The sequence below is a fragment of the Ambystoma mexicanum genome, chromosome 6p (genome assembly GCF_040938575.1).
Source record: "Ambystoma mexicanum isolate Mex_15411 chromosome 6p, UKY_AmexF1_1, whole genome shotgun sequence".
Classification (NCBI taxonomy): domain Eukaryota; kingdom Metazoa; phylum Chordata; class Amphibia; order Caudata; family Ambystomatidae; genus Ambystoma; species Ambystoma mexicanum.
Window position 1 is genome coordinate 430,431,151 of NC_090935.1, and position 20,069 is coordinate 430,451,219.

Genomic DNA, 20,069 nt, shown 5'->3' on the forward strand with positions numbered 1-20,069 from the left:
AGTGTGCCCTTGGAGTGGGTAGGTGACAGATCTTCCTTCTGCCTTGAACTGCTCTTTCATCTGAGGCTCAGAGCTTTGGAAAGTACAACTTTACCAAAGGAATTCAAGTGAGTTCTTCCAGAACAAATCTGTGGCCTTCAGAGGATGTGAGATAATCTTCAAAAGGGGTGGGAGACCCCTTCATTTAAAGGCAGAAGTCCCCTGGAGATTGAACTAAAGCTAGTCTGCCTTAGTGGTCCAGTCCCTGCTCTTGAACCAAGTGGACTTTACCCTTCTGATGTTACACCCAACGTGATTGGCTTCAGAGGAAGTGAAAGGGAAAGCGAGACCGAGAGAAATTTGAAGGCGCCTGGTCCCGACACGATCTAAAACTAAACCAAATAAAGGATGCACCCCTGTAGAGAATGAGACCAGGAGATAGATTGCAAGTTGAACAAGTTTATATCAATAACTTTGTTCACAAGATGCCATTCTTCTAGCTAATATAAACTACACAATTGCCATTGGCAAGCAAAGAATGCTTGGCATGGGGTAATTATTCAAATGGAGGAGGAGGCTATAAAATGTGGATAGCTATAGGTGCATTCTGACCCATGCCATTATCGGGGCACGGGTACCTTGTGCTCTTGTTTCCAATGTCTTGTCTTCAAGACATTTAGTTGTGATCTGTTTCTCCCCCACACCCGTTGCCTCACGATTCAAATGAGTGGATGGATGGATGGATGGGTGTTGGTTTTACAGAAGGATATATGGTCACACTGGATTAGGTATATGGTTGGCAGTTGAGGGTTGTCTGGAGGATAAGGGTTATCCAGCAGTTACTTCAAAGAGAGAGAGGGAGGTATGTGGGCTAAGCTGTAATTCCTAAAGATGGGGGTTGAGGTGGCGCAGGCAGGTTTGCGGAGACGGATGACACGCAGGACAGAACTTGCTCCGGACACACACCGGGCAATAAGGGAGAAGGATACAGAGTATTTGCAACAATAAATGGCCAAGCGCTACTGAGAGAACTGGGTCTGAGCAGAGCTGCCAGGAGGAAGTGGAGGAAGTGGAGGAAGTGGAGGTGGAGGAGGAGGAGCTCGCTGTGCGCGGCGCTGGGCAGAGGGAGAGAAGGTTTTTGTGAAATCTTAACGGGGCCTAGAGAAAGATGGCATTTCTGGCTCACACAAAATGAGTCTGTAGGTCTCGCCAAATCTTTTGCAATTATACTAAGGCCGAATTATTAGAATCGATAGACAAACGTGGGCCATCTGCCTCCATTTGGGTAAACACGAGATCCATTTCACGTAGGAATGTCACGGGTCTGAAAAGACCTTTCCATCCTTACAGAAACAAAACGGTGAAAGTCACCTTCCGTTGACCAGATCAATCTTGCTTACTCCAATCCTGCCACCTCCCGTTCTACCTAAGAACAAAGGCAAATATGCAGCAACCTGCTGTATGGCTTCTCCTTTGACTCAGCATGCTCCTTTTGGTGCAGCTGTCTCTGGTGCAGGGTGTTACCTGCCCTTAAAAGAAGGGCCTGGTCCTCCAGGTTTCTGTCCTGGCAGTCTCCACCCAGCTGACCAGAATCCACTTCACCTTCCACAGCAGAGCTGACACGTGCAATAACAATTGGAATATGTCTATGATCCTATGCTAAAACTTGGGCATAGTTTTATTTCTTGTTTACCCTGCCACCATCATGTGCTATTTGTATATCTTCAATGTATCCCCTGCGCTGCAGAGATGTGGCTATCACTACAGCTGTCAAATGGGCAGCTTTGACCTTTGAACCTGCTCTGTACCACTGGTTGCGCAGGCACTGCAAATCGGGATACAGACGCAAGATGCAACAGGACACAGATGGGTATCCAGTGAACACGTTTTTATTTTTTGAAATCGGGTGTTCTTTACACAAAAAAACCTGATTTAGGAAGGCTGGTCTATGACTGCACTGAGTGTGCTTTCTAAATCTGTCGCACACCAGTGTGCGCAGAGGCTGACAGGTGTTGACGAGACTGGAAGAGAAAAGTTGAAGGTGAGGTAGGGCTGGGCGATATATTGTGTTTTAGAGATAATGTTGATTTTCAAAATGGATATAGGATGAGACAATATGGTTAACATAAATATATACATTTCTGAGGCTTGTGGAATCTGTTTAGATCACATGCTGTGCATAGGCCGACATCTAGTGGAAGCTGTGGAGTATTAGTTTGTTTTTCGAAAACTCAAAAATGGGCGTCAACCTAGGGCGTGCCAGTAATACTATCCCTAGTGTGATGTCCACTGTACCCATGATCCCTCACACGTGTAGGACCCTCAGATTGTTTATTTCTGCCATACCTTTTGGAAGCATAGTTGCGGAGTTCCCTGGCATTCAGCCATTTGTCATTAACTATTCAAAAATTCCCCGTTCCTCTTATCCTATGTCGAGACTCCGAAGATCGACGCTGGTACTGAAGAACAAACAGCCATCGAGACTGCATGAAGGACTTTGGGCCAGGCCTCTTGCCTCGGCCTTGCAAGTAGGGAGAGTGGGGGGTGGACATACACAGTCGTTTATTTCCTACATACACTCGCCCGCTGCCATATATTAACATATGGAGAGTACTCCATTTAAATTCTGCCCCAAGTGTTTACACAGCTGTGTGCATTCTCGAAGAGGAACCCTGTATTTGCACTTCATTTTGATCAATTTTTGTGACATCCCGCCTGTAGTTGGTGGCTTACAACTGAGTATTTAACACACAATATGGAAATATATATTGTATATCGCCTTTCAGCCCAAAAATATTGCTTGACTTGTTCCATATCGCCCAGCCCTAAGGTGAGGTAAGTGTGCCTGTTTGCGTGTCTGTGTGTCTATTGTGGGTTAGTGTGGGGAGGGATGTGGAAACGGTGTGTATATATGTGTGGGGTTTAGCATAGGGATGGTTATGGGGAGAGGGTGCAGGATTTATGGGCGGAGTTTGGGTGTGAAAACCCCGATTGCAGAGGGGTTTGCGGGTGGTTGAAGAGAGAGATTTGGGGAATATTAAAGGCTGCACCAAATCGGCTGGAAATGTTTTTTTTTTTTTTTTTTTGGGTGCAACCTTTTAATATTCAACAAATTGCATAGAACCCACAGATGCATACTATGCTTTTGGCATTGACGTTATGAGGGAAATCTGACCAGATTACTCTTTCAGAGATTGAATTACCTGCATCATTTTACTATATACAAATTAAAAACAGGGGTTTGCACCCTTGACAGATGACCATTCTTCACACCTGGTCACTATTTTCAATGTCGTTTTATATGTTAATGTAGGTGAAATGTTGGCTGCTTAGCTGAACTAGACTGCTTCAAACAGAATGGACCTGGGGGCAATATAGAGGGAATTATAACTAATGTCATGTTAAATATGTGAGAATGGGTTGGGGGAGGGGTTATCTGCCTGGAGAGAGGTGGCGTTTTTCCAGGAGTTTGGTGATGGTGTTTGACTGTGGGTATATTTCTGCTGTTGGGGAGAGTATGGAGTGCCAATGATTAGGTGCAAGTAGGGAGATGGATCAAAATCTGAGGGCAGCATAGCATGGACAAGGAATATAAATAATGAACATGTGTTCCCTATGTAAATTGCTCCATTACCCCCCCCCCCCACCTCCCATATTTATTCAGGCTAGGCCTGCAAGACGAGCAACAAAATGCACTCGACCCATGACTTGCCTAGCAAAATCTACTGGTCAACTTGCACAGTCAAGGTTTTATGAAGGTCGGTACCATTTGCGTGGTTATCGACCTTTTACAATGACAGTCTGCAATGTTTTTAAACTTTGACCTTTACACGTGGTTTGCTGACAAGATTTGTGTGCAGGTGACCTCTTTGTGGCAGGAGTGTGTCATGCATGAAGTGGGTTTTTGGTTATATGCACCACTTCACAGAAGTGCTAGTAAAGAATTTTGTCACTTGCCGCCATGGGTCGAGTGCATTTTACTCAAAGGTTAAATAAGTTGCTTGTCTTGCAGGCCTAGCCTGTATAAATGGGGGGGGGGGCTGGTGGGGCTAGTGAGGGATTAAGCATGGCAGGTAAGGGGAGTGCCAGTATGTTAATTGTAAAGATCAACAGTAGTAATTTGAAGAGCGAATGGTTGTGCATGGAATGCTAGCCAACATGGAAAAGTATTGCGGATCATAAAGAGGATGGTTACCAAGCTGAGGATTTTGTTAAGGGCTTTATAATATGGCTTTATAATATTTTGGGCAACTGTCCTGCTGAATGTAGATGAGTTTTGGGTGACTGATTGGAGAGGAGGGACATCTTACTAATGTTTAATCGGTTGTGTACGGCTGCGGAGGCAGTTGATGCTAGATATTGTTGGAGCCTGAGGATGATTCCAAGGATGCAGATTTTTTTGGGTGAGGGCAGTATGGGTAGAGAAAGTTGAAGGCGAACAGAAGGAGCATCATGCGATTTACTTCTCGAGATATGCATGAGGCAGCAAAGGGTCGTCCAGTGGCGTGTGGCTGATGGGCCGTCTCAGACTTTGATGGTTCAGAGGTGGAGATTGGGAAGATGACTATTATCTGGGCATCATTGGCATGATGATGGGTTAATCAGAAGGATGTTATGCACTCGTCTTGCCTTGGGTAGTGGTGTAGAGGTTAAACTGGGGAGAGCCAAGGACAGAACCATGTAAGATTCCCAAAGGTAGGGCACTATCGTCTGAGCAACGTGTGTTGCAGGAAATAGACATAGATCGGGCTGATGTGTTGGAAGCAATCCAGCGAATTTGGTGGCCCAAGTTCTTTTGTTTGTGAGAGTAGAGGAGCAATCTACAGTGATGAAGGCTGTGGATAGGTTGAGGAGCATGGCAATTAGTTTGTGGTAAGCAGTGGCAAGGTAAGACCGAGGCATAGTGAATTGTGTTTTCAGTTGTGACTGCTGCAAAGCCTTGGTCCCAGGGTGTTCTAACTGAAGGTGCAGGGTGAATGGGTGTTAGTGTTGTCCTAAAGTCCACTTGAGGTAAGACTTCGTAAAACTATCCCAATGGCATATAAGTGCTCAAATCTTAGTATAAGCTTGTACTACTCAAGGAACCTTGGTAGAGTGTCGCAGAAGTCAGGTTTATTGTAGGAGGCAGATGTAAACTGTAGGTGTGCTGGTTCCATCAGGCAATCGGGCAGACAAAGGGCAGGGGAGTGAATAACTCTTTACCCACTTCCTGTCTGCTCAGACACCGGTGCCTAGGCGGGGACACCCAAGGGTTCCTGCCAAAGGTAAACCACCTGCACAGCCCTCCCCCCTGCCTAGATGGTAGAAGGGCTAACAAAGGACAACCACGCTAGAAAAGGAGCCACCATGTTGGACCATAGGTGACCCTATTGTACGCAACTGAGATTGTGAATACAGTCTGCAGTAAAAAATAGCACAATAGTTGGTACAGCATGTCCACTATCACCATCCATGCCTAGAGGGTTCTCTGTGACTAAAAAGTCACAGGAGCAGAGCGAGAGAGAAGGGGAACACTAGGTATCCTCTTAGCACACCAAAGTGTGCTAATCTCTGAGTATTAGGAGGGATACAAAGTATTCCTCTATCCTTAAGAACTTTAGTTCATGATGGTAAAGTGGTAAAGAGAGAATCTCCTAGGAGAATGCTAAGGGTTTCCAGCAACACTGCCCATAAGGAGCTTTGTGCTGCAAAAGTAAAAAACAGGTGCTTTAAAAGAGAGATGGAGAAAAGTAGAATCCTTAGTAAAGGTAAAGCACAGAACAGAGTTCCAAAAGACAGAATACATAAGAATGAAGGAGTGGAAAAAGACTCCACTCATTCAGGATGGAAAGAAAGATTTCCGAAAGCCCAGCAAAAAGTACTGACGGTGTCACTTGGTGAGGGGACGGAGCATAACGACAAATCTCTCTAACAGTAGAAAAGTGGGGATTGATGGTGTGGATCAGTGTAGGAGCTGCTCTGCTCATTGTCCTTATACCCTCATTATACCATTAATTTCCCCTCTGCTCCACCCTATTTCATTTCATGCCATATGCTCAGTGAAATGGTGCAACGGGTTGGTGGGTCTTTGCCTGTGGGTGTATGGATGTAAGGTGGTACTGTTTCCATGCAGATTCAAAGGGGTGTATGTATCAAAGGCATGTGTGGGAGTGCTAGGCAAAAATTTCTTTTTCAAATAATTGCAGATCCAAAATAATCAGGATGCAACTGTTATTGTTGTCCATTTCATCTGTTGGGAACAAATAACTTCTGGTGAAATTAACAATATTAGTCCAAAATTGCAAATCAATTTGCGAATCAAATTTTTTTTAATTAGCAAACTATTCTAATCAAGTTTTGAAAACTAATTTATGCCTTGTTAATGTAATTGTATACATTTTAATCTTAAACCTCTGTCATGATTCAAGAAATGTTAATTCACCTGGTGAGGGTCTTGTGCTATTGCTCCAAGCTCTGCAAATAGAAATACTTCAAATCCCAAACCACCAGAATAGATCCTAATAGAAGGAAATGGCACCCTGTCAACAAATATAAAAAAGGGCCACACATCCCGTGTCGATCCCCGATATCAAAGTATACCGAAAACGGGTAAGGAAACCATACCTTATTGAACTGCAGCCAAACAGTTATCCAGTAACACGTTCCATGTTGCTCGATCTTAGACTGGTCTAGAGTAATATCCGAGACCTATCTCTGCCGCTAATTTGCGGCAAAACTCTGAACATTCATTTATGGATCTTGGTTTGTGGTGCTTTTCCAGAGAAAATGATGCACTGCTTACTGTCAAACCCCAGTGGGTCTCGATTCGGGCAGCCACAAGCTGAAAAAAGATGGCCGCTATTTATATTGTCATCCGGGCATTAGCGCTCCGTGGTGTAAAGTAAAAGCACGTGCCAAACCTTTCATTGTGTAGAATGCTCGATAAAGTAAGCCAACCTGAGTTCATGAAAGGAGAAGGATCCAAAAACAATCACCTCGCTATTTGGCATAGGGACACTGTATTGTCTGGTAATATAATTTCGCCAATATATTTTGCACTACTTAGCAAATTGTTATGCACTATGAGACAAAGTCTTTCTGCACAGATCCTGTGCTCGTTGTAATTGTATTGAGCATACTCTTGTCTGTTGGTGTACTGTTAATGTGCCTATGGAGTGTCAGGAGGAAGCTTGAGGTGCTCTTTTTTGATGTGAACAGACCCTCTCCAAATAAATGAGTCTTAGATATAACCATGCTCGTAATCTATGAGCATGGTTATATCTAACCATGGTAGTAAACCACCAAGGATTTCAGCATATCCTAGTAGTCAACAGTCCAACATCTGAGTGGTATCACAAAAAAAGCTCCCAGGTGCAGCTTTTCGTTCCTTTTGGTGTGACTGTCTAGCTTCTAAATCCAGTTACCTTTTTGATTCAGTTTCCTTCTTAGGTCGCCCCTCTTGGTGGTCTAGGTACTATCTCCAGTACAATAATCTCAGTTGTGCAATAGTTTAAGTGAAATAAAGTGCCTGGCCACTGGTGATTTTGTGTTCCTTGTATGGATATTGCTTTTGTGTTAATTCCAACGTTGTTTCACTCTGCAAGCAATTTAGACCACACAGTAAATCCTGCATGGGCAGCTGAGTCCATAAATGAGTGCACTTGAGTAGCATGTAGCAAAATCCTGTCGTTTTATCTTTGCCTCAAAGCGGGGGTGTCTAACATAACTTCCCTTTATGACGTTGTTACAGTTATTGCATTGAACACACACACACACACAAACACACGTACCACTCTTCTTCCCTAGAGTTGTGTGCTGCCAGGTGTTTTTTATGCCTTCACTAGTTTGTCCCTCGGTTTCCTCCCCTCTTGGAGGCAATGAGGGGTGGTTTTGGAAAAGGGTAGTTGAGGGTTCGATTCATTCAATCTCCAATTCTTTTGTATTGTTCTTGTCACATGGTGACTTTGGCTAGAAAGTATATAGGAAGGGTATTATTTTTCCCCACCTTCCTCTTTGGGATTAGTAGCTCTTCTCTTCTGAGATTGGCGGTTCTGAATTTTATGCAGCATCTAATTTCATCACAGGGTATCCTCTTTCCCCTATCGTGGTCAACTTCTCGCTTTCCATTCTCAATGTTTCTTCATTAACACTATCCGTATTGTAGAAATGGGCTATAAGGGAGGTTATCTCTAAGATAATTATTCTAATCCGTGGGTTTGTGAAATCTCTTGGTGATCTCACTGACCCTCAATTCCAACTCCACATCCAAAAGTGTATTTTCGGGGTTCCTACCTCCATTGAGAATTTGGTACGATTGTGTATTGAGTTGAGGAAGATTAGGAACTCGCGTAGCGATTCTGTCCTCCCCACCACCTCCAGATTGCAAAGATATCCATGTATCATTTCCACACCTAGTCTAGATGACCAGACTGGATGATGTAGAACGTTTGGTTATATGTCTTTATAACAAGTTAATTAATAACAAATGAAAATATAACGAAACAACAATGACAAAAAATTAATTTTCTTTTCTATTTTGTGAGGGTCCCCAACCCCTGTTTCCTGGTGAAAGGGGTGTTCCCTCTTCACCCCCCCCCTCTAACCCCCAAGGCATTTACAACTCCCTAGTGAGTGTCAATGATGGACACACCCCAGATGGGAATGAGACTAAAACCAAGTGCGGGTGAAGTCAAAAAGTAAAAAAAATATATATATGCAGAGAACTATCGGCAAACATTCACATTCTGTTACAAAACCACGTCACCTATGACATGGGAGCTAAGGGATACATGAATGGATGAGATTGGGCAGTGGGGTAGGGCACATATAGATATATAGGGGCGAAGCTCCAGGATTGGCCAGGCTCCTTGAGGTGTCATGGTGATGCTTGCAGGTCAGCTGAACTTGTCAGGGTGGAGCTCTGGTCAGATGATGATGATGATGATGATGATTGATACATCTTTGACTACACATACTCATTCATTGTTAATTGTAATTCATGATGCCCTGTAAATACCACAAATCGGTATTCTAACATCACAAGAGACATAACATATAACGAAGTGTGAGTATTTCATCATTTTTAAACTAAATATTATACCAAGGTGAGCAGCTTTCATGGGTTTAGGTGGCTTATCATGGAGCACAGGCAGGGATACATATCATTCCACTTTGTTAGATCTATTGAGGGACACCTATGTAGTATGTTAGTACAAGAGAAAATATATGGCCTTTATGGTCAGTCGGGGTTAGGGTGAACTGGGATACTATTGGGTCAGAGGGCACTTAGCCGGTACATCAGGAGGTGGTGGGATGGGAGGCTTGTCGACCATATTTCTTTAAATCCGAATCTGGGGTCTTTTGGAGGGTGCTCGCTGGGTGCAGGCACAAGGGAATGGCGAGGGGTTACAATTGTAGCATCGCATCATTCACAGTAGCATCACATCATTCACAGGGCCAGGGCTTTACATCTCAGCCCAGCCAGAGGGGGAGGGAAGGTGGGGGCTGAGCATGCAGTGTTACATGAGAGGGGAGAAAAGGCCCTGTAGCCTGTTGGGCCGTACATTGTTTATGTTGCGGGGGGTGGGGGGAGCACACATGGAGCATGCATACAAACGAGGTAGAAATAGGTTATTGTGTGCATTGGTACTTTGAAAAGTGTGCCAAGTTCTGCTTACAATATGGAGTGCATAATTCAATGCTCAGGGGTTACACATATGCTACAAAGGACACAGACACACATCATATTAAACCATACATATTATGATACTAATTGAATATATTGGGAATCGTACATTTTTAGAAAGTCATTAAGTGTATATTGATATCATACATGGCTTGGTGTAGTCTGTAACAACCACTAATCCCTGCCCAGTGATGAAGGGCTTAAACGCACAATTCATTGCTCTGCGCGCAATCTGGAAAGGGTAAGAGTCACCTTTTCAGCATATACAATCTGTCTTGTGGCATACAACTACAGGAGTGAATTTATAGTCCCTGTAGAGGGATTGGCTGTATGGGTGAAACGGGGTGACTATGTATGTGTATCTGGCATTTCGAACAGGGTTGGAGGGGGTTATCCACAGCATATGTCATGGATGTGGAGTCTGCAAGGGGATTGGACACGTTTTATGGAAATGGCTTGTTTTTCTCAAACCCCATCTTCGGCCCGGTCATCTGCAGGTCAATGATGGACTGCGGAAGGTGAAAGATAGTGTGTCATGTAACTTGTTTGCGCCTAGTCTCCCGTGAGAACAGGCCTGGAGCAGAGACCCAAAGGGAAGCACCTGGCTCGCTGTGCGCGTTCAGGAGGGAAGAGCTGCAGCCCTGCAGACTGTTTGTGAGGCCTAAGTTGTTATGTTCAAAATGAAGTCTGAGCATGCCACAAAATGGAGTCTGGTATTATGCTGCTGGCTGAGTGTTGTAGCCATGTGTCGACCCGCAGCCATCCTGCATCCCTGGCCACAGGTGCATGGGTGGCTGCTGGACGAGTCCTAGTCTGCATGTTGGTGAGAATGACGGGGAGGGGGGGGGCCTTGGAGACCCTTCCTTCCGTACACCTTCTAAACCCCACCCCGACATACATTTTCATTATTTTCTGTTTCGTTATATTTAGTTATTTTTAATTAATACTGTGTACCGTATGTTCTCAGTTTCAAAGTCAAACGTGAAAAGATTTGCGTAGCCTGGGTCCATGGAGGACCTCAATAAGGTACCTGAAGCCTGTATATAGAATTGGGATTCATATCTAAAATATTTTTTGTGATATAATTTTCGTAAGTTCCAGTATGAGCTCATTAGAAGCCTGGCAGTTTTCTTCTTTCAACCGTGCCCATTCTAGTGCCTCCACGCCTCCGTCATGGAGAATAGAGAGGTTAAGGCTCTGCCTATCAAAGGACACTAAGGTGTTATTGTCGGACAGGGGACCAATCTCTTTAAGAATGCTCAAGAAATGGGAAGTGTCCCTTAAATACATAGTAGTTTTCTGTACTATGAGTTGTAATACCTTGTCTTAAAAAATAAATGGCTAGAGGGTCACTGTCCGTCCCTGCTACTATGGGTCTAAACGGGGGATAGCTGTTGTGGTTTTTTGGAGACCATAAAACACCAGTGTAATTGGAAAATCTTTTGGAAGAACTGTGTTTTGTCAGTTACCCACCCATTCTCATGTGCCTTTTCGAAGTTGTCACCAATTATTACTGCGATCATATTGGTAAGATCCTGGTCTATCCTTATGTAATGTCAGTATTGCTGAACAAGCCCATGCACTGAGAATTCTAGGAGCTGGTGTCCATTATGACTGCCTCTACATTGTCAGCAGGCTTAATTGTCCTGTCATCTGCAATATCGGCGTCTACTCTGGTGCGTCCTGATGTTGTAGCAGGTGATCTTTTGAAAGTGAACTTTCTTAAAGACCCTCAAGTGAGATATATATATTTTTTTTTTTCTCTAAAAGATTCAGAGCCATATTACTGATTTGATGGTCGAAAGCGCTCTTTGGTTTTATCTCTAGATAATCAAAGGTGTCTGATGGTTCTTGTGGCAGTTAACTTCCACTGCATTTTTCTTATGATTCTGTATAGATTAGTTCGCTCCTCTAATAATGTTGAACTCTTAAGTTAGTACACAAGATAACCCCAAGTTCAATACGGTTCTGCGTCAGATGTTTAGAAGGAATGTTTAACAGTAGTTGTTGCTTGTTTTGGAACCGTAGGTTTCTTGATACCTCTTCCTGTTTTCTTTTTTTTTCTAAAAAAGAAACAGTAGACCCAGTGGAGGTAGTTGCAGTTTGTCAGACCCTCCAGTTTATAGCGATTTTGCGATCCTGCAAAATGCCGCAAAAACGGCCGTTTTGTGCAAAAACAGCATCTTTAAGAAAAAAAAATTACATTTTTTTTTGTCTTCTGCAAAAATGACTTATTAAAAAAAATAATACTCAAGGTGCCAGGTTCTCAACTTTTTTTTTACACAAGAAATGAAATGCGCTAACACATCTCATCACTTGTGCCCCAAAAAAGTGCAGCCCAATCCACAAGGGACACATGAATGGGCACATTTTATATGCGTGCCCATTCAGATGGCCTTTTTCACCTCCTTGATCGTAAAGTGGCGTTTCCGTCAATTTAAAAGCGCATCCCTCATTTCCAAGCAAGATACACTTTTAAGTGTGCAGAAATTGCAGGCAACCCTACGCGCACGGGATGTGGGGCTGCCACTGTATGACAGGGTCTTTCCTGACCCTGTCATGCATTTCTTTTAAGGTATGAACCGCTGCTGTGTCGCTTGCATTTCTGTTCCTCAAACAGGATACAAATGCATTTATTGGGTCGCATTTTATAGCGGCAGGCACCTGGAGGGCCTGTCCCTGTGAAAGGCGCTGGGAGCTTGCAGAGCATTGTTGGGAGAGCGATTCTATTCTAAGTACTGCCCATTTTGATGACAAATATCTATCAAATGTTACAATTTGACCTATTTCGTCCAGTACTATCAATTTTTATGAATACTGAGCATGTGTTGCGGGGGTGTCACCCGCTCCCCATGTTCAGTATTTTTAGTCTAGGGTGGTTGCAGAAGTGTTTTCCCCTTTTTCCTCAAAATTGGAGGCGGGGACAGAAAAAAGAAAATAACGAAAACGGGACCCTGCGGAGTGGGAAGCGACCCGCGTTAGGGAAGCGGCAGCGACCAAGCAGTTAAGTAGGCGTGGAGGTGGGATCGTGGTGAAAGGTACATTTTGGGTTGTTTGACTACGGTCAATTCCGCCGCAAATAATTATACTTCGGTCAAACAACCCAGAACACCATTCAAGGCAGCTGGCCAGTGCACAATTTGCGCTACAGCTCAAGCCTGTGGAATTGCGCCGGTCACCTTTTAGAATAAGGTGACCTGCTCATTTCCAAAATGGGTTGTCTAAAAATAGCATATCCTCTTTTTTTAAATGCCCCATTATTTGAGGAACTGGGCCAAAATCTACATTTGAAAAAAAAATAAAAAAATGGTTACACTATGAGAGAGAGGGAGAGTGATGGGTGAGATGTGAAGTGATAGGCAAGAAATCAGACAGAGAGCAGTGGGTCAGAGGAGGAAGTGCTGCACAAGAGAGCAGAGGAAGCAGTGTGCCAGAAATATGAGAGCGGGCAGAGGTACAGAAAGTAGAGGGAGCGTGTGGTCAGTGAGCCAGAGAGGAAGCGGTTGACCAGAAAGAGGCAGTGAGCTGCAGATGGGGGGAAAAAGAATGAGGGAAGAGTGCGATAGAATGGGAGAAAGGATGCAAGATGCAGAAGCAGCACAAAAGAATGATGGACTGTATATTGCGGGAGGAATTGTAGAGTGTAAGGTGTGAATTGGGAGTATGATTTGGAGTGTGGCAGGGGCTGGGCAGTGCAAATTGTGACTTGACAGTGTGACATAGCATGTGAGTATTTGTATGACAGAGTGAGAGGTTAAAGGCATGGTCTATTTAAAATTTTTTATTGTCCCGACGGGTCGGCCATGTTTTTTTAAGCCTAAGTTGCTCGATTTTAGAAAACTTTCCTATGGACCTTACCCGAGTTTTCGTCCATTAAAAACACGCGAAAACAAGCACCAGGGAGCCGCCATTTTCTGATGATCCTATCTTTTCCCCCATCGCCCTGGCTGACCTGCTTTTGCGGCACTAAATCAACTCCCCTGCCCCTGAGCCTGACATCAAAACATTCATATTCTGCGCCTCTCTCCGTGACGCTACTGTGCTGCGCAGGCAAACGCGCCCAGTCGTCTTCTACGCGACTCCACACAGAACCCGGAAACCAACACAGACCATCTCACAACACAGCGCGCCACAATTCGGAATATGAAACTGTACTTTAAAATCAAACAGCAACACGGTACATTTTACATTAAATGTTTAGAGAATATTCAGCAATTGCCATATGAACTCCGAAAGCCATTTATTTTATCTGTATCCGCCATGGTACACAGGGTGTTGCTTTTCGTTAAAAGAAGCACTTTGGAAGCACGGTGAACAGCAAGGCTGTTCCATCAACTAGGCACTAGTCCATCGTAAAGGTTGATATGTTGCTTCTAGCCACTAGTACAGCGTAAGGGCATGTGGGCCCTTGGCGATTGTCCCATAATTGTTAGTGTGCTCCAGTTGTTCACACGAAGCTGCAGGTGTCTACTGTAAAAGCCATCTGCTGGTGTCTCAAACTGATGGCAGTAGCAAAAGGAGAGCAAATACCTGTTATGAAACCAAAAAAATTATAATTAGTCTCGCCAGCCGCACTTCATTAATATTTTATTTATTACAGCCGATTGGAAACTATTTGCTTGCAAGGATAGTTCAATGGAGTATGTTCGGCTCTAAAATCAATGTGAAAAGTAACGAAATAAATCGAGGCCAACACACAATGATAAACGACAGTCTACATGCGTGAGGAATGATATGATATATGATATGGCATTTGTAACGTGCCTATACTCAAGTGTTTCTAGGCGTGACGAGGCAGGTGGGGGAACAAGGGCAGACAGACAACGATCCTACTAGGCCAGGTGTCTTTCTGATCGCGCATGGGGAAGGGCTGTACATGGTTAGTTGAATACAAATTAAATAGGGCCAGCTGGTGGCAAGTGCAAGGTAAATGCCGGGAGAAGGGGCTGAAGGATACAGAGACAGTCCCGTAGTGCAGGTAGGCAGTGTAGGGAAAAGTGGCTGGGCCAAGGACCGAGATCGGTGAGACCAGTGGACCTGCATGCCCATGTGCCCACTACGAACACGTTTTACTTGCTTTTCCTAGCTCTTCATTCATTCATTTATTCATGCATCCATTCATTAAATCTTCATTCCAGTATAAAAGCGAGTAAAGATTTACTTGCATTATATTTGAAATTTCCATTGTGTCTCTTCGTAATGCAGTCTGTAAAACGGGCCGTGCTCTTGACAACGATTTTTCGAATACTGAACTAAAATGAAACTGTCTAGTTTCTGAATTTTCTGCCTTATCGTCTTACGTTATTGCGCACCCCCTTCAAATGTAGTTCTTTCGGCATGGTCCCTGTCTCAAGGTCAAAAAACAATAGACCCTTATACTTCCAGTGTGACTTGTGGGCCTCATCTGGGCGCTGTCCTTCGCATTCTTTATTTGCAACATCACGTAGTATAGGCATCTGTGAGAACATACATACACATATGTGAGGTGAATAGAGATAATTCAAAGATGACACCCGGCTTGTTCGCCACCCATGATGGTGAAGGTAGGGGTTAGGTTTACAGGTACACTGTACAATAACATTTATTTACAAAAAGACAATCGTATTGCAATTATTTAAACCGGGATTTGTACTTCACAATCCGCTGTGCTTCGGGTGGGCATGGCACAGTCGCAATGTTCGGTGGCAATGGATCACTGCTCTGCACAGAAACGTCCAAAATTCCATATCTGTGCTTCTCTAACACAGCAACAATAAGGCCTTTCACAAAGTCGAACTGCATTTCATCATAGACTGGTTTGATCACCCATTGCTTACTTCGTTTTGAAAACTCCTTAGTGTAGCGAGGCATCCTTACTTTACCCCAAGTCCTAGATTGTTCACGGCCGACATTGCTGTTATGGGCCAAGACCGTTAGAGTCTTGTTTCATGCCCCGAAAGCTAAAATGCAAGCGCTTTGACCTGTACTTTAGGCACATATTGTGTAACGCCTCCAAATCTCCTGTGTGACAGAATTCTGTCAGTCCTCTCAAATCTCTTGATAGAGTTTTGTCAAACAATCTTCTCAATGGCTTTGTGTGTCGGTGAAGATGGAATCAACCACTTCTTCTTCCATGCCTCCTCTGGGGACAAAGTGCCATGTTCACATTGGTGGAAATGTTGATTTGCTGTCCAGCGGTGAACGTTGGTACAGTGGTGCATCAGTGACCGCCATTTTTCAAGTAGTATTTCCACTGACCCCTCACGTTTTTGAGCTCCACCAAAGATGGTTGGTGATGGAATGTGACCACTGCAAAATACTTTCAAAACCTTTTTTTTTTCCCTGCAGCCGAGATTTTCTTATTGATTGATCTAGCAAGATGCCATACGTCAAATTGATGTTTAATATGTGTGAACTGCTCTCTCATTGTCTTGGCAATTGAAACGTGTCTATCCGTGGCTATGAGGTCAATGTGCATTCCGGCGTGCAGATAAGGCACAGGAAGACTGCTGAATGGAGACACACTTATGTGGATTGCAGGGGGGCGGCCTGCTTCAAGGGGAGGCCTGGCTGGAGACATGGGGTCTGAGGAGGCCATGTGACCGATGGCCCCTTGGCGTGGGATACCTTTTGAAGTGTACATTTACTTTGGCACCTTGGCCTTTCGCGCCCCTGACAGCCCCCCATGCCAGCGCTCATCCACTGGCGCGAACCGCCCTTATATCAATATATAGTATATCGTCTTTAAATCAATGATAGTATATTGTTGCTTATCAATAACAAATGCCACATACCGGAGATTCTTGTGAGCACAGACCCACACTTCAACCGGTGTATTATAGTGGTCAAGACCCTAAGGCCTGTATAATCCAATCTTAATTGTTAGTATAGATATATGTGTGACTTTTATAGAGACATAACCCACTGCAAGACTTTGAACAAGTGTTATTTAGTGCATGCATTATCAAGAATATGTTATGTTAGCTTAGATAGATAGTGACCAGACCTTCACCCATTCGCAGCACAGATGTCTGACGTCCATCCTTGAATGGAGACACACTTGATTCATTTAAAAAATCGAAACAACCGTTGTTAAAATATATGTGGTTTTATTTTGTATCTTATTTTCATGACACAAAATTACAAGACTTTAAAGATTATACAGGTCAGGTTGCAGCACAGCGAGAGAAAATCCCCTGTACTGACCGCTGTCACTCGAACATTTCTCTAATGGCACGAACGGCACAGGCGGGCATCACTCTTCGAACGCGGTGTCCAAGGCTCCCGTGGAGCCACCATGTAAAGGAACGATAGGCCACCAGCCTGTACCACCTGTGAAAAGGAATGAAACAAACTGTTTTTAAATGACCAAGATAAGTTTAATAAACGTTTGTTGTCAATGACAATTCTTGTAACTAATGGCATTCTGCACGGACAAATGCTATCTAGACAATGCACACTATTGAACGACTTACATGCGTTACAATGATATGTAGATGTAATTTTGGATATAGTAGAAGAACATGAAATAGGAGTGGCATGACAAGCAGAGTATACTTACTCGTTACTTGGATTACGAGGACGAACAGTTGCGCGAAGTTCGTGCATAAGCACCATCATTATTCTCAACACGGCCTGTGTGAGGCAGGCTGCCCTGAAGTCTGGCAGCTCGGTGATGCATTGCGGTCGTGGCTCGCCTTCCGAAATGTAGGCCAGGCATCCTGAGTTTTCTCGGCAGCAGCAGTTCTCGTCCTCAGTTGGCACTAGCTCGCACCGATTGCATGTGCACCAGGTAGAGACGCCGCCCATTCGACTAGGCCCAGGCTCTTTATCTGTTGATTCGTCCTGCCAACTGCCGTCCGAATCCCCATCGTTTTCGCAGCCTTCCCTTTCCAGTAGTTCCTCCTCGGTATACTCTGGCTCGTACATGTAGGGCATTATTGTAGCCATTGTGTGTTAAACTAAAATAATTTATAGCGGTGGTACTGGTATCTGTTCAAAGGGGCTACAAGCGGCGAAGGTAGCTGACCAGAGCACTGAAACGAGTCACAGAATACTCAAAGTAACACAGAGAGAGGAATGGAATCGAAAATCTGCTGCTGTGTGTTGTGAAACGGTCTGCTTATACTTATTGAGGAAAGGGGCGTCCTGCCATTTCCATGGCGACGCGTCATTAGCTGAAGCGCAGCGAATGTTGACACAAGACATGCTTTGGCGTTGGGAAATGGGCGGTACGATTCTGCTGATGACAGGATCAGGGGCGGGGGATTTGATTTAGTGCCACAAAAGCAGGTCAGCCAGGGCGATGGGGGAAAAGTTAGGATTATCAGAAAATGGCGGCTCCCTGGTGCTTGTTTTCGCGTGCGTTTAATGGACGAAAACTCGGGTAAGGTCCATAGGAAAGTTTTCTAAAATCGAGCCACTTAGGCTTAAAAAAACATGGCCGACCCATAGGGTCAATAAAAATGTTTACAAGACCATGCCTTTTAAGGACTGTAAGTTGTGATGGAGAGTTGGTGAGATGTCAGTTGGTGAGAGAGGTGTCTGGGTGTTTGGGGGATTGGAGAACATAGAAGGGGAATATTTCCAGCATTACAATTGATAATCAATTTAGTTAATACTATTAAATAGGCATGAACAATAAACCAGAAATGTAGCCAAATCAAACACTGTTCTGCCAAGCCAGAGACATCTGGGACTCTTCCTATTAAATTAATACAAAAGATATATAATAATGATACCCTGGCTCTCTTGTAGCCTTGTACTCTGCCTATTTCCTGCAATGTGGCAATCTTACATCCTCCAGTTAATACCAAATGTCCCTCAAAAATGCTGCAACAAATAAAGGTTTGTGCCCACAATTTGCCATTTCATGCCGCAAAATCCTGGAAGGTCTGGCTAAGTTAGTGGTGTAGACCTGTTGGCACACTGCTTGAGCCTGTATTTCGTGCAAATGTTCTTGTCTCAATCAGATGTAAGGCTTCTCAATGTTTGTTCCCCATACGATGGTGTCACTAAGATCACAGCCTTCTTGCCTAGGTTGTGGTTTATTTACGTGTGGGTCTGATATTTTGCTGGTGTTCTTGGCAAGTATATAAAATATCCTGGCAATATTTAAGTGTTCCTTTCTTTTGCAGGAAATTGTTTGCTAGAAGATTCTGTAGAAATTTCTTTAGATGAACAAAAATATTTCAAAGCGGAGCAAACCTTTTTTTTAAGATGGCATGTTATCATGAAACTGAAACGTAGTCTCATAAATATGGTTTTAAATGTTGCTGCAGTGATTTTGATGGTGATTATCTTGATCTTACAGTGGTTTTATGAAATTTCGTTTTATCCTTCAATATCGTTTTAGATCTCAAACCAAATGTCAACTTTTATTGGATGCGTGGAGAAACTGTTGTTCCTCGAGGACATCGACGGGGTAAAGTTGATCCGATTAGATTTCAGATAGACGACATCCCTCACAGTCAGATTCGTGTACCTCAGCAGTTACCTCCGGTAAGAATTTTTATTTTCGCATGTGTTTGCTTCAGTTTTGTCTCCTGAAAACGATGGAACCTTTATTAGGAATGCAACTTGTCATTAAAGTGTTTTTAGTAACTGAGGAAAAAACATAGTCTGGCTTTTATTAAAGCCCTTTTATGCTTGGCTATAACATGACATGTTCATTTATTACAATCCTAGGGCGGCTGAAATAGTTAATCTGCTTTCACATTTCAGATGGAAGGGTTTGTTTCATGTTTTGTAAACCCACCATAACCTTTCCTGGTGTACATGCATGTGCAAACCCCACTTTCAACCTTGCTAACCCATAATAGCAAACGCACATGCTAACTGCCCTCGCTTTTGGGGTAGCTGGATATTGGGAGATGTGTGGTGATTCTTCATCTTCCAGAGGCCAGACGATGTATCCACAAGTGCAAGGTGCTGTTTCCCTGAGGAAAGGTGCATAACCTATTTGGTTACAGTACCCCACATTCTTACTGCAGTGAGCAAGCAATGACATAGGTGGCACAACAATCGTGTGCAATCTGATTTTATTTCTTAACACACCCATAATCCTAAAGGTACAACTCCTGAATAACTATCTGCATCATCTCTGCCTCTTATTATAACTCCTCTTCATGTACTCTGTACGGCTGACTCTGCTGTCAGAGATGTAATCGTATGATGTACGAGCCCTGCTTGTCCCCTGTTGCATAACTACTTTGCAACGCACAGTCACGGGAGTTTTCCTAAAGTCCTACTTGGAGGTAAGACTTTAGTAAGCTATCCCAGTGGTTTGTAGATTCCCCAACTCTAGTATCTGTCTGTACTACGGAAGGACCTTGGTAAAGTGGCAGAGCCATCAGGCTTACCTTAAGAGGAAGATTTGAGTGTATACACTGAACCCCCTTAGTAAAGTACATTCAAAGAAACACATACATGTATATTAAAATATATT

General features: G+C 43.8%; 1 protein-coding gene across 1 annotated transcript in view; it reads left to right on the forward strand.

The window, feature by feature from the left end:
- Nucleotides 1-20,069, forward strand: part of MRPS30 (mitochondrial ribosomal protein S30) — a 104,166-nt gene that overhangs the window by 17,624 nt on the left and 66,473 nt on the right. The window contains exon 2 of the mRNA XM_069627241.1: nucleotides 18,978-19,123. Coding sequence (XP_069483342.1) covers nucleotides 18,978-19,123 — 146 coding nt within the window. The remainder of the gene's footprint in view (nucleotides 1-18,977; nucleotides 19,124-20,069) is intronic.